The sequence below is a fragment of the Triticum dicoccoides genome, chromosome 3B, assembly GCF_002162155.2.
Source record: "Triticum dicoccoides isolate Atlit2015 ecotype Zavitan chromosome 3B, WEW_v2.0, whole genome shotgun sequence".
Lineage (NCBI taxonomy): Eukaryota > Viridiplantae > Streptophyta > Magnoliopsida > Poales > Poaceae > Triticum > Triticum dicoccoides.
This window is the reverse complement of record NC_041385.1, coordinates 562034502-562049217: the sequence shown is the minus strand read 5'-3', so window position 1 is coordinate 562049217 and position 14716 is coordinate 562034502. Positions and strand designations below refer to the sequence as shown.

At 47.5% G+C, this 14716-nt stretch overlaps 2 protein-coding genes and 1 long non-coding RNA gene across 4 annotated transcripts; all 3 read left to right on the top strand.

The window, feature by feature from the left end:
• The first annotated feature begins 5492 nt into the window (after positions 1 to 5492).
• Positions 5493 to 7787, top strand: LOC119277085 (glutathione S-transferase 1-like). Its single transcript, XM_037558303.1, has 3 exons — positions 5493 to 5739; positions 6589 to 6637; positions 7082 to 7787. The coding sequence occupies exons 1-3, from the start codon at positions 5590 to 5592 to the stop codon at positions 7537 to 7539; spliced, it is 657 nt and encodes a 218-aa protein (XP_037414200.1). The 5' UTR covers positions 5493 to 5589; the 3' UTR covers positions 7540 to 7787.
• A 1384-nt stretch (positions 7788 to 9171) lies between these two features.
• On the top strand, positions 9172 to 11646 carry LOC119277084. 2 transcript variants are annotated; one of them, XR_005136934.1, is made up of 4 exons: positions 9172 to 9538; positions 9750 to 10315; positions 10397 to 11172; positions 11344 to 11646. It is a non-coding gene; the product is annotated as an uncharacterized LOC119277084 (long non-coding RNA). The 2 variants fall into 2 exon arrangements; XR_005136933.1 differs by having other exon boundaries at positions 9750 to 11172.
• A 929-nt stretch (positions 11647 to 12575) lies between these two features.
• Positions 12576 to 13901, top strand: LOC119277083 (PLASMODESMATA CALLOSE-BINDING PROTEIN 3-like). The gene is made up of 4 exons (XM_037558302.1): positions 12576 to 12804; positions 12916 to 13158; positions 13276 to 13309; positions 13409 to 13901. The coding sequence occupies exons 1-4, from the start codon at positions 12747 to 12749 to the stop codon at positions 13659 to 13661; spliced, it is 588 nt and encodes a 195-aa protein (XP_037414199.1). The 5' UTR covers positions 12576 to 12746; the 3' UTR covers positions 13662 to 13901.
• The last annotated feature ends 815 nt before the right edge of the window (positions 13902 to 14716 follow it).

The following is a 14716-nucleotide window of genomic DNA, read 5'->3' as shown; positions in this document are numbered from 1 at the left end:
TGCTGTGTGCTACGGTAGTTGAACCCATTTCCTCTGCATGACCTGTCATTGCCACAATAACTAGATGAAACCCACTAGCATGTGTAGCAGTTGTTTGAGCCATATGTATGTGTTGTTCCTACCTTGCTATGCCTGCTATGCTTAGAGTCGTGTCAGGTCTGGTTCATCTGGGTGATGGGCTAGAGTGAAATGTTTATCTCGGTAATGAGAGTGGTGTGGTGAACACGATTTGGTAAAGGTATCGATGAGAGGCCATGTAGGAGTACATGGTGGGTTGTTTCATTGAAGCCGACCTTAAGCACTGAGATCTGTATGCGTGATTTAAGATACAGCTACTACCATGCATTGGGCCCTGAAATATGACCCCGCTCGACTTCTTATTCACCCTAGCTCTCTGTCCAGGAGTTGCAAGTAGTTTCTGGTGTTTGTAGCCTACTGGAGGCCGTGGACAGCGCTGACCGTAGGGGTGGGCTGTGATGCGGTAGGTACGTGGCACGGTGTACCGAATACCCGTTAGGCATCTCGGGAACCCTGTTCACATCGTTCGGGGCCGTATGGGAAACCCCGGCCGGACTCCCTGCGGATGGAACCTGAATAGGCGATAAACCTGGACTAGAGGCTTAAGTGTTTAGGTAGGTCGTGGTCTACACCCACGTCGGCTTTCGCTTGAAGTCTGCCGAGCACATGTCGTGTGCAGACGCTAAGTGGTGGAAACATGTATGAAGAAGTACACCCCTGCAGGGTTATCATAATCTATTCGAATAGCCGCGTCCGCGGTAAAGGACTACTTGGTTGCCTATACAGTTCATAGACAAGTAAATGGAAACTACTAAAAGCCTCAAGATAAGTGTGAGTGCCGAGGATGGCTCTTCCGTAGGAAGACGGAGGCGAATCCTCGGTAGTGTATTGAAGTGGTGAGTAGTGGACTCGTGTGCGCAAAACCATTTCAAGTTGGAGTATCGTAGGATAGTCTAGCCAAGAGTCAAAGCTGGCTTGCTGCAATAACTCCACCAACCCTTCTTGATAATATGCATGTATGTAGGTTCTGATGTAAGTCTTGCTGAGTACCTTTGTACTCATGTTGCTATAATCTACATTTTTACAGAAGACGCTGCAACCCCTTCTGATGGGTTCTATGTAGACGTTGACATCAATGAGTAGGCTAAAGACCCAGGTGGTGACCCTGAGCTTGTGAAGGACCACGTAGTATAGCTAGGCTTTCCAAGCCTCTTTTATTTTACTAGTTGTCTGTACTCAGACAAGTTACTTCCGCTGCTGGTTTGTATGACTGTATGACTTGTATGTGGGGTCGTGAGACCCGTACCTTTGTGTATGCTATGTATGGCTCTCTGAGCCTTAAATAAAGTACTTGTGTCGTAGAGTCATGTTGTGATGCTTCGTTGTATTTGCACATATCGAGCATATTGTGTGTATGATTGAAATGCTTGGTATGTGTGGGATCTGACTATCTAGTTGTATATCTTTAGTAGCCTCTCTTACCGGGAAATGTCTCCTAGTGTTACCGCTGAGCCATGGTAGCTTGCTACTGCTCTGGAACACTTAGGCTGGCCGGCATGTGTCCTTCTTCGTTCCTGTGTCTGTCCCTTCGGGGAAATGTCACGCTTTGAGTACCGGAGTCCTGTTAGCCCGCTACAGCCCGGTTTACCGGAGTCCTGCTAGCCCAGTGCTACAGCCCGGACCCACTTGCTGATGACCGACACGTTCGAAGCTGGGTCATGGATGCCTGTCCCTGTAAGTCTGTGCCACTTTGGGTTTACGACTGGTCATGTCAGCCCGGGCTCTTTATCATATGGATGCTAGCGACACTATCATATACGTGAGCCAAAAGGCGCAAACGGTCCCGGGAAAAGGTAAGACGACACCCGTGGGGATACCGTGCGTGAGGCCGCAAAGTGATATGAGGTGTTACCAGCTAGATCGATGTGACATCGAGTCGGGGTCCTGACATTGGGCCCCAAGGCCTTGCTGACATAAGCTATAGGATGACCTTCTTGCATGAGTACAGCCCCAATTCCTGAATCACAGGCATCGGTTTCAATGACAAAAGGCTTGTCAAATTGTGGCAGAGCTAAAACTGGGGCTTCCACCAGGGCCTTCTTGAGAGTTGTGAATGCAGTTTCAGTCACTGTAGTCCAGACAAATGGCACTCCTTTCTTAAGCAGCTCAGTGAGAGGTGTACTGATCAGACCATAATGCTTTATGAACTTCCTGTAGTAACCACTTAATCCAAGGAATCCTCTCACCTCTTTTACACTGGTTGGGGTAGGCCACTGTTCTACTGTCTGAATTTTACTAGAATCAATAGAAACTCCTGCAGAGCTGATGGTGTGGCCTAAATACCAATTTGTTGTTGAGAAAAAGCACATTTGGACATTTTCACTTTCCACTGATCAACTCTGAGTAGGGCCAACACCTCTCTAACATGTTGCAAGTGCTCCTGATAAGATTTGCTGAAAATCAATATGTCATCAAAGAAGACTAAAGCATTTTTCCTGTTAACTGGAGACAGTGTGGTGTTCATTGCTCCTTGGAAAGTGCCTGGATCTTCACTGAGTCCCATGGCCACTACTAAAAATTCATAATGGCCTAAGTGAGTTTGAAATGCAGTTTTATACTCCTCCCCAGCAGCTAACCTGATTTGATGGTAACCTGCTCTGAGGTCTAGCTTAGTGAACCAAGCAGCACCAGCAAGTTCATCTAGAAGTTCATCAATCACTGGCACTGGAAATTTCCCTTTTACAGTGATAGCATTTAACATCCTGTAATCAACCACTAGCCTCCATTCTCCTCCTTTCTTCTTTACTAGCAACACAGGAGATGAAAAAGGACTTTTACTGGGTCTAATTATACCTGACTTCAGTAACTCTGCAATTTGTCTTTCAAGCTCATCCTTTAACTGAGGAACTATTCGATATGGCCTGACAACAGCAACTGGCCTTGCTCCTGGAATTAGAGGGATTTTGTGGTCACAACTCCTCCTGGGAGGTAACTGAGTAGGAGTTTCAAAAACATCAGCAAATTCATCTAGAATGGACTAAATTTCTAGAGGAATTTCGTTTTTCTCATCCATGTGCACTGCAGATATGGCTATACAAGTGTATGTGCAGTCCTCAGCTCCAAACCCATGCAAGGTAACTGTATGTCCTGCCTTAGCGAAAGAGAGCCACTTTTCCACCTAATCGATGTATATGGGGCTATGTTGGGCGAGCCAATCCAGGCCTAAAATCCCATCATAAGTATGCAAGGGCAACAACTTGAAGTCAGAAGAAAATGTGGTTCCATTGCATTCCTAGAGACATTCTTCAATTTGTTGCTGGCAGTGTATTGTTGTACCTCCGGCTACTGTGACAATGAGAGCGTTGATTGGGCTGACCCCTTCTAAGTGCTTGTACTGTGCATCCAGGAACGAATGGGTGCTGCCAGAGTCAACAAGGAATTGTAGTTTGTGCCCTTGTAGTTCAATTTCCAATTGCAGAACAGGAGCTTCAGGTTCCTTCCCCATTGCAGCAGCTGATAACCTGATAGAATGGACTGAAGATTGGGTTTGCTGTTCACTGTCAGAGTCTGAACTTTCAACTGACTGGGTTTGTAATTGATCAATCAACTCTTGGACGAAATGCAGTTGGACAGTGAATTTGCACACATGGTCTTTGGCCCACTTTTCTCCACACACAAAACATAAACCCTTGGATTTCCTATAGTTTTTCAGAGCTGTCCATTTGTCCTCTTGGCTAGTACTACTGACAGATTCTGCTTTCCTCTCTTCTGGCTTCGGTGGCTTGGAATTTGTAATTCCTGTGGAAGGTGTTGTTCTTCTGGTAGTTGCGAAGCTGGTTGGATTATACACTTCCCCTAGCTCCTCATGGAGCAGAGCTAACTCATAAGCTGCATCGAGATCTTTGGGTTTCTGCAAGGCCACTGCCATTCGAACTCCAGGCTTCAGCCCATCCAAAAATCGAGTAATATAGTGCAAGGAATTCGGCGCTTCTTCATATGATGTCAGCTGGTCATACAATTCCGCAAACCGTTCAACATAGTCTTCGACAGTCGTAGTCTGAGCAATCCTGAACAACCATCTGAGCAGTGTTTGATGCTGATTTCGGCCAAAATGACTCTGCAAGGCTTCACAAAATTTAGTCCAGCTGGAGTTGGGCATACGCCTCTGAATCGACTCAAGCCAACGCGCTGCGGCCCCCTCAAACTGAGCAGTTGCCAATGACACCCAGCGGCTAGCGGGCGTGCCCCAGAGTTTGAATTGATCCTCGCAGCAATTTTGCCATAGTCGCGGATTTGTTCCATCAAATTTGGGAAGTTCCAAATGCAGAGAAAACGAATTGTGCTCAGCAGTATCAACTGACGGATAATCCCGAGGGGAAAACTTTCTAGGGGAGAAACCAGAATCGCGCGCACCTCTAACCGGAGGAGGGACATAAATATTATGCACCTTCCCCCGGTGTTCGTTGTCGAAGCCAAGGGCGCCGGTCGCGGCGGCGCCACGACCCAGCCCAGCGTTGCGCGAAGACGTGGCGGCGTCGAGCTTGGGTTCGTGCTCCTGGGACTCCGTCTTGTACAGGTCGGATCTGATTTGCTCGATGTCGATGGCGAGCTCTTCCTGGATGCCGTCAGTTCTTGCTGATATCAGCCCATCGAGCGTCGTGTTGTTCCTCTCCATCATTTTGCTCATCGATTTGAGAAGCGACTCACCATGCGTTCGAAGCTTGTCATCCAAGTCGTTGGCGAATTCATGGCGAAGGATCTCGTAGACGGAGTGGCCTTCGTCGCTCAACCCTTCCATCGCTTGACGTCGCCGCCGGTCGCCGAGACGCGTCGGGTAGCGGTGAGGGGGCAGCTCCAGGACGAAGGCTCTGATTACCAGATGTGAGGATCTCTCTTGCTAACTATGGATCTGAGAATTTCATGGGGATTCGAGCTAAGATATTTGAATTTTCGGATGAGGATTCCGCCCAGCCACCCGCACCTCTATCCGTTACAACCAAGCCGCGGCCGCGGCCGCAGCCGCAGCCGTCCAATTCCTAGCCAATCCTTACAAGTAACTCGGCTCAGTTTATATACTATTACACCCGCTTAACGGGCCCAGTTTGGGCTAGCAAGCCACTGGGGTGGTCTCTTGGCCCGTGTATACTTGGGCCTCTGGTCCTTGACGCGCTCTGGATCGCTGTTGCCGGCAACCGCTGGATCAGCTACAGGGCTTGGCGCTCCTCCTGCGGGGGCATGGGCTACAGGGCTGCTGACAGTACTGAACCTGCAGCGGACTGAAGATTGCAAGAGAGCTGTCTCTTGCGGCGGTGGGCCGTCGGCCTTGTAACGAGGGACCGAGAGTGGCCCAATGGGGGATCGGCCTAGTGGCTATTTAAGTGTGTGGCTGTGTTCTTCTCAAAGAAAAAAAGAACTTTTGTGTGGCTGTGTTGTAAACTGTAAAGTGTAAACCTTGGGGTTTAAAAAGAAATGAGAAGCGTGTGCTCTCCTCTCACCTCCGCCGTCTCCTTCCTCAGCTGCTCTCCTCTCCTCTCACCTACCCTCCAGATCGGGTCGTAACAGGGAGTGGCGATGGCTCCGGTGAAGCTGTACGGCATGACCATGTCGTGGAACGTGACGAGGTGCGTGGCGGCCCTGGAGGAGGCAGGCGTCGAGTACGACGTCGTGCCCATCGACTTCGGCGCCGGCGAGCACAAGACCCCCGACCACCTCGCCAGGAACGTACGTAAGCTTACCGCATTCAGTTTGCAATGCCCTCCATATATGCTTCTAGTCTCAAGAGGGGTCTCCGGTAGGCGTTTCCGGTGCAGCTCACTGAAACCCATGCCTGCTTGTTCTTCTTATGAAGTCCTGACTAGAATTTCAGAAACGAACACATGCAACATATGATCTCAGCAGGAGATCTAATCAACTGGTCATCAAAACAAGCCTTGTTCTGATGACTGCTAGGTTAACTAGTCCCTCCGATTCATATTAATTCACACTGCTTTAGTACAACATTTGCGTCGGGAGTACATTGCGTCTGCAGGTCTGCAAGTAGCACCAAGCTACCAAGAACCTGATCAACTGTCTCCATACAAACCATCCAGCCTGTTAAGATACACGCACTTGGTAACTTTTTCCCTCCTATTGTAACCATCCATTCGACGATTGGTACTATTCGAAATTTCAGACTTGTCTTCTAAGCAATTTTTTTTTTTTGCCTTTTGAGCAGATCTTTCCACACTCTGCTTTGTCGATCCCTTTAGTAGCTACAGTTTCGTTGAACGCAATTAACCATGAATTTGAATGTGGAATTATCTATACATACAATTAGTCTGCTACTACGGGGTATGTTTGGCGGCAAATTTTCTGCTCGCCAGTTCTATACTAAAAGAAGCATGTACTCCCTCCGTCCCAAAATAAGTGTCTCAATCTTAGTACAACGGAAATGTATGCATGTTATCTTATTCACATTGGTTTATTCAACCGATCTTAGTGTTATATTAACTGTGGCATTTGATTCCTGTTTTTAAGAGGTGTGACATCTGATTGACAAAAACCTCACTGTCTTCATATGGTCCTCTGCAGCCCTTTGGTCAGATGCCGGTTTTGCAGGATGGTGACTTCTACGTCTGGGGTATGATGCTAACTCTTGGAGATGTCTCTCTTTTCCATCCATCGTTAATATAAACTTAAAAGGGACAAGATGCTCTGACATTATTGTTGCTTTGCTGTTGATGTTGCTGCCTTATTTCCCAAAAGTGTGTCTAAGCTGGCATTTCCAGTTTTCCACCTTGGTTCAAATGGTACCTAAGCTGTTCAGTATAAGATGACGTGATGCAAAATATATATCAATTATGTATAAATTGTCAGCTGTTATTGTATTAGGAGCCCCATTCCCTCCCTTTACCAGCTCTTGTTTTGCCTTCTCGATTTTATTATTTGTTATGCCTTTTCACTTTGGCAGCAAGCTCCCATTGTTTCATAAAAAAAAAGGAGTACATATTTTGGGACTTGGTTGCTATGTGAAACAATGTTTCCACTAGGCAAATAATGAAATGTTTTTTTTCCTCCTTGTTAGAATCGCGTGCTATTTGCAAGTACACATGCCGCAAGAACAATCCGGAGCTTTTGAAGGAGGGCAACCTCAAGGAATCAGCAATGGTAGATGTGTGGCTCGAGGTGGAGGCCCATCGGTACACGGCCGCAATGGAGCCTATTATCCTTGAGTGCCTCATCCGTCCTATGTTCGGGCGAGCCACTGACCAGAAAATTGTCGAGGATAACCTTGTGAAACTGAAGAAGGTGCTGGAGGTGTACGAGGCGCGCCTGACCAAGTGCAAGTACCTTGCTGGAGACTTCCTCAGCCTAGCGGACCTTAACCATGTGTCTATTACCGCATGCCTGGCGGCTACACCCTACGCTTCTTTGTTTGACGCGTATCTGCATGTGAAAGCCTGGTGGTCTGGTCTGATGGCGAGGCCGTCCGTCCAGAAGATCACTGCACTGAAGAAGCCGTATTTTAAGAATAGTGTCTAGCACAGTTTTCGCCGCGATCCACGAAATAAGCCGGGTTGTCTTCCGATGTTTGTCTGTCTAGGTGCGTGTTGGTGTAATAATTAGATAACACCCCGCGCGTTGCTGTGAGATTTTTTAGCAATAAACTGTGAAATGATTTGTTGCTAAAAGGTAAAAGAATCTAATGACGTGGAGGGTTTGCTTGTGTTTGATGATGTAGAGGGTTTTTCATGTGTTAGAAAAGATTCAATGTGATGGACTTGCATGTTGATTGATGATGTGGAGGCTTGCATGTGCTAGAACGAGAATCACAACAACAGCGCAAGCGCCCCCATCCCCCCACCCCCCAAGGGAATCTTCAGTATGTTCCACAAGATATACATCGCAACAATAGTTGTGCATTTTCTCTCCTTGCATTTTGCCATTGTTTTGTTAGATCATCCAACAACCTCCCAATAGACGAAGCCTGCTAGGTTGGAATGATGTTCAGGTAATGCCTCCTGTCTCCACCCTACGATAAAACATCATGGTAAAAATTACGGTTTACCAGGATTGTGTGGTAATAATTAGATAACACCCCTTTCTCCTCTTCACAAAATAATCGATCAACCACACAATCCTATGATTGACATATCTTTGCCATGGACCTTCCCACACTTGACATCGAGTAAATGCGCGACGAAGAGGCTTGACACCATAACAAGGCATGGGCTCTTTTTTTTGCAATTAACATTGCATGGCCTCTTTGGCATGAGATTTGACACCATAGCAACGCATGAGGTTTGACACCATAACAAGGCATGAGGTTTGACGTCCATTTGATGCGCGATGAAGAGAGGTTTGACACCATAACAAGGCATGAGGTTTGACGTCTAGTTGATGCACGATGAAGAGAGGTTTGACACCATAACAAGGCATGTGCTCTTTGTTGTGTCTGAGTTGTTGAGGTGGCATAGCAAGGAATGAGCTTGAGGTTGGGACGAAGTGTGAGCTCAATGGCCGGACCAGGTGGGGGGGAGGGGGGCGGCCCTGTGTCTCCGCCCTCTGATAAAGTATTAGGGGTGTAAAGTCAGACCTACCGACTATGTGCAAGAAATATTGTCCCTTTTTTCCTCCACAAAAGAATCTACCAAGTACCAACCATACCATCGTATGATTGATACAACTTTGCCATGAGGATCCCTACACTTACATTGAGTTGACACACAATGAAGAGGTTTGACACCGTAACAAAATATGAACTATTTGTTGCGTCGAGGTGTTAACATGGCATGCCAAGGAATGCATGAGGTTGGGACGAGGTATGACTTGTGAGCTCTAAACCAAGGCGTGAGGTGAATCAACGTGTGTGTGTCTGGAGGGGCGGGGGGTGTTGCCCTCTGTCCGCGCCCTTTAATAATAAACATTGGAGGTAAAAAGTCATGTCCGCACCCTCTAATAATGAGAGAATTGCCACTATACCACTAATGGAAACCACGAGTGCCAAAACACCACTATGAAAAACCAAAGTGTCAAAATAGCACTCTTCTCTCAGTTTTTCAGGCCACAATAGCACTCCCGTTATATGTCAAACAAATTCTGTTAGTCAAACTGTTAGCAATTTGTCACTTTTTCTAGTATTCCCAAAATGCCCCCGGTAAACCTAAAGAGATATCCTCGTACACATCTCTCCCGTATCCTCCTCCTCCTCCCAGCCCACTCATGGCGGCGAGCCGGCGCTTGCTCCGCCGCCCTTCCGCTCGCCCCACCTCCCTCCCCTAGCCTGACCGCCCAGCACCGCGTCCTGTGGCCTCGCCGCCCTCCCCGGGCCCCCGACGCTGGCCTCCAACGACCCCGACGAGGCCCGGCGCCGACCTCACAGGACCCCGGTGAGGCCCGACGCCGTCCTCCCAGGTCCTCCACGGCAGCTGCTGGGGCGGCCTCCCAGGCTCCCGACGCTGCCCTCCCTGGCCCTCGACAGCAGCTTCCGACTCGGCTCTCCCCAACAGCTCAGCGCCATCCTACCAGGGCCCTCAACCTTGTATGATTTCCCCCATGTTACCTTAGTATTTTTCATTTCAAGTGCAGCAAATCCCTGGTATTTTTCTTGCAAGTGGATGGGAATATTTGGTGTTTTGTCAGGTATAGATGATGTATTGTCTCTAGCAACTAGTATCTACTGTGAATGGTGCTAGTATCTACTGTCAATGGTGAATGCTCCTAGATGATGAGCCTCTGTTTGTGTGTTTCAGATTCGATGGGCGATTTCAAAGTAGAAATAGATGTCCAATCTTACTTGATGATTGTAGATGGCAGAAGAGTGTACACAAGGGGCAAAACATGGAATTTTATGGCCGGTCGGGGCTTGTCTGTGGCGCGGATAAAGGAGGTTGTGGAGGAGAGGTACAAATGGTCTGCTGATCAGAGAATGACCATTTGGTATGGATTTGGAGATAACGCCGTCCCATTGATCTCTGAATCAGAGATAGCCCAATTGTTTGATACATGTTCTAACACAAAAGTAGTAAGGTTTTCAATAATTGGATTAAGGACATGAAGCAGCTTGCATTGGTTGAGCTTTTGGACAACCTTAGGGAAATGATAACGAAATTGTTAGAGAAAAGGAGAGCCGTTGCCGGTGCGCTTCTAGGTTACATACTACCTAGTGTGATAAAGGAGTTGAATTTGAAAAGCAAGGGGCTGCATTATTTGGAAGCAAGAGCATCGCCAAATATAGCTGAGATTTCAGGAAATGGATGGAGGCACACCGTTAACTTGGAGAAAAATGAGTGCTCTTGTAGGAGATGGCGGATTTGTGGTAAGCCATGCACACATGCTCTTCGGTTCATATTCTCCAAAAAAGCCAAGCATGAGGATTATATTGATGAGTGCTTCTCAGTGGCAAGGTTCAAAGCGGCATATGAGGGAATTCTCATGCCAATTAGGGGCAGGTCCCAATGGCCCAAGGTAAATCCTGGATTTGATATGATCCCTCCCAAGCTTACCAAGAGTGCTGGACGTCCAAGAACTAGGAGGATAAAGAATGACACCGAAGGTGGAACCGGCAGAAAACATAAATGCAAAAGGTGTGGAGCATTAGGTCATCTTTGGAAGACATGCAAGGAGCCAGAGATTGAAAGTGACGCGGACCGAGATGCTACTCCTCCTCCACAATAATTATTTCATGAGTCTAAATTCCTTTCACTTGTTGCCAAATGTCTTGCATATTAATTGCTAATAATGTTGTATTGAACTGTAGGAAAATTCAAAGGTTGAAGCAAGCATTGCAGCTACTTCTTCTCGTATTACACCAACAAGGTACTCAACTTGTTACTCCTACAAGTCCAATGACAAGGCAAAGGGCAGCAGCTATTGCAATTGCTTCAACACCTCCTAGTGCCTCTACAAGGAGCAAAACTGCTGCTCCTAGCCCTCTTCGATGAGTTTAGTTCATTTGGTTGTGAGAACCATGATCTTTTGCTTATGGTATGAGTTTGCTGTACTGGAATGCAGATTATACTAGCCACTTGTCTTTTCCGTTCATTAATTTTCTCTAAAAACATTTGGATTCTAAATTGCCTTCATCCTGATCCTTACTCCATTCTCTCTAAAAACAACAATGCCATGTGAAGGAGGATATCAGCAAGCTTTGGGATGTTGAGCGCTCCAGATCAGGTTGCATACTTTGTTCTTTTATGTTATGTGACTTGTTGGTTATTCTGCTGTTGCTCACAACCTTTCTTTTCTGCTATCCTATGGTTAGTACTAGAAAGAAAACATCCAACACTAAGATATCTACATTCAGGAAATGTCATAATACTAACTAATACCATTTTCAACTTGCAGATATATGGATTTTGGTTCGTCAATCAGGGAGAGCAGAGAGCTGCATTTCCTTAGTCAGTTGCAGTTCTAACTGTTTTTATTATAATTTGTAGCAGATTAATTAGATGCTATGTAACCGGAGCAAGTACTCCTATCCTATGGTACGATGACTGTTTGCAACTGTGCTTGCATGCTTAGTAGCAGAATGGTGTATGTGATCAGGAGGTGCTCTTTTGCTAATTGCTATATTGTGTTGTGAGAACCATTTTGTGTCCATGTCCATTTTGTGTTGAAGAGGTAAGGGCATGCAAGTCTTTTTTTGGATGATGTTAGTCTCAGTTATGAACTAGTGGTATTTTGGCTAGAGAAAACTGAAGTAAGTGCTATTTTTTGGCAAGTTGGCTTTTACTAGTGGTATTTTGGCATGTTTGGTTTTGACTAGTGGTACTTTGGCTATTGTCTCTCTAATAATAAACATTGAAGGTAAAAAGTCATGTCCGTGCCCTTTAATAATAAACATTGGAGGTAAAAAGTCATATGTAAGAGTATATGCAAGATATTGTCTCTTTTTCTTTTGGGCAAAAGAACCTATCTACCATACCATCATTAGCTTATATACCGCTTTGCCATTTCTTCTTTTTCCACGGAAAAAAAATACAAGGGCCCTCTGTGTCTGGTAAGCACTACCACTACGAAAAAAGAACAGCACATCACATGCCACAGAGCTCACACACAACTTTGCAACCTTCATTGCCTTTACTTTTGGCGATGGTGGCTCGCATACCCGGCGTAGCTAGCTAGAGCAGCCCGCAGTATCAACTAAGGGCATGTACAATGGTTCTATCTTAAGAGTGTCACGTGGGATAAATGGTGAAGTGGAGGAGAGAGAAATCGTAAGATAAGGCTTGTCTTCTCTTATTTAAGAGAAGACAAGAGATGATCTCTTAACATAATTTGTCTCACCATATTTTTAGGAACAGCTAATTATTAAAGATAAGGCTAAGAAATGATCCATTGTAGACATGTTTTTTTGTCATCTCTAATTTACATGCAGGACTTAAGATAAGACTATCTTATCAATCATTGTACATGCCCTAACAGGTGTCCCGTGTGACATGGCTCGCCACGCAAAACTTCGCGCCTAAGAAATATGGCAGCTCGGCCCAAAGTCGACACCCAGCGGAATGGTCGGAAAGAGCGGAAAGGAGAGGAGAGGAAAAGGACGTGGCCGGCCGGCTGCCGATATAAAGCATATAGCCGAAGGAAAGCTCACCCCGCACTACTTCTCGGGCGTACGTAGCGCGGCCACACACACACCAGCAGCTATCGTCGTCGAACACTCGACTCAGAGCCAGCCAGCGGAGGAGAGCGCGCGCGCACGAGCTCTAGCTCGGACCTCCACCAACACTTCGCCGATCGTTACGATGGCGAGTCCGGCGTTCCTGCTGCTGCTCTTGCTGGCCGTGTCGATCACGGGATCAGGTGAGTGAGATGTACGTGCATGGATTTCGCCGTTGTGGCGCGGTGGTGAGTGGCTGCATGTATGTGACGCCGGTTGTGTCGTGTGTGTGTGTTTCCGGCGCGTACGTGCAGACGCGGAGTGGTGCGTGTGCAGGTCGGACGCGAACGAGACGGCGCTGCAGGAGACGCTGGACTACGCGTGCGGGCAGGGCGCGGACTGCGCGCCGGTGGCCACGGGAGGGAGCTGCCACAGCCCCGACTCCGTGGTGGCGCACTGTTCCTACGCGGTCAACAGCTACTACCAGAGGAGCAGCCAGACCAAGGGCGCCACCTGCGACTTCGGCGGCACCGCCACCCTCTCCTCCGCCGATCCCAGTACGTACCGTGCCTTCTACCTTCTACTCTCTTTTTCTGAGGGACTAGGACGATCACCATGCTGTTTAGTTCTATCGGCCTCACCTCACCATGCATATGTGTTTGTAACTGCTGCAGGCTCGGGAACCTGCAAGTACCCTGCAACCGCAAGGTAATAATCCCTTGTACCCGGGCAAATCATAACGAGTACTTACCAAACATTTATCATTGCATGATGAGCTGACGTATTTTCCCTATGTAAATCGCGCAGTGCTGCAGGGACGAGCACCGGGAACGGCACGGCGACAGGCACCGGCACCGGCACCAACTCTTCTTCCCCGGGCTCGACAAACCCAGCTACCCCCGGCATGGGAGGGAGCTTCACCACGCCGATCGGCAGCGCGTCCGGCCCTACGGCGAGCATCATAGGCCCCGAGAGCAGCGGTTTAGGTGCCGCCGCGGCCGCCTTTGCTGGCGTCCGCGGCCTCCTCGGCGTAGCCGTGGCCTCCGTCCTCGCTTTCTAGGTGCGGTGTTGATCATGAAGCAGCGAGAAACGTAGTGCATTCTTTTTAATCATCTCCAATCCGTAGTGCGTTGTTGCTTTGGTGGAGATGTGGCTGTCGTTCTGCTTTAGTGTTTGTACGCCTTTAATGCTCTTTTAGTCCATGTATATGGAGTTTAATTTCTTTGCCTCATGTCGATGTCGTACTTGTGTCCCGTGAAACAATTTGCATCATGGATGTGATGTTACTGCATTTTTTGCCTGGCGGATGATGTTATTGTGCCTTTTTCTGAAAACCAAGCTCACTTTATATATTCAAACGGGATTGCTAAATCTCAGTTGACTAAGACTTAACTAAGTCTCAGTTGGTGCTATAGTTTATGTTTTTTTATGTTATATGCCATTTGAGACTTGACTAAGTTCTAGCCACTCCCTATTCAAAATGTTACACAAGGTGGTGCACGAACCAGACATGATGTCCAAAATTACTCAAAGCATCTCCATTGAAAGGCCTTGTGTACGCGCTTAAAGAGGAAAAGATAAATATTTAAAGAAAAAACTGCGAAGCGTCTATTAACCCAACGTTGAGGGCTAGCTATAGGCGCTAAACTAGTCACTGATCAATCACTGCACACACGGGGTTTCTACAGTCACGAAGAAAACAAATGTTAAGCGGCCGCCTCCACATGTTGCATCGATGCCTTGTAGGCGTCAGGATTAGTTAGCCGATAATACTACACACATAGACTCTCTTGACGGATTTTTACGGATCCTGATGCGTGCCCTTCTCTAATTGGTAAACATTTGTGAACGGCGGGCCGGCGGAACGCTTTGGCCGGTCTGTTGGGGAACGTAGTAATTTCAAAAAAATTTCTACGCACACGCAAGATCATGGTGATGGCATAGCAACGAGAGGGGAGAGTGTTGTCCACGTACCCTCGTAGACCGTAAGCGGAAGCGTTAACACAACGCGGTTGATGTAGTCGTACGTCTTCACGATCCGACCGATCCAAGCACCGAACGTACGGCACCTCCGAGTTCAGCACACGTTCAGCTCGATGACGATCCCCGGGCTCC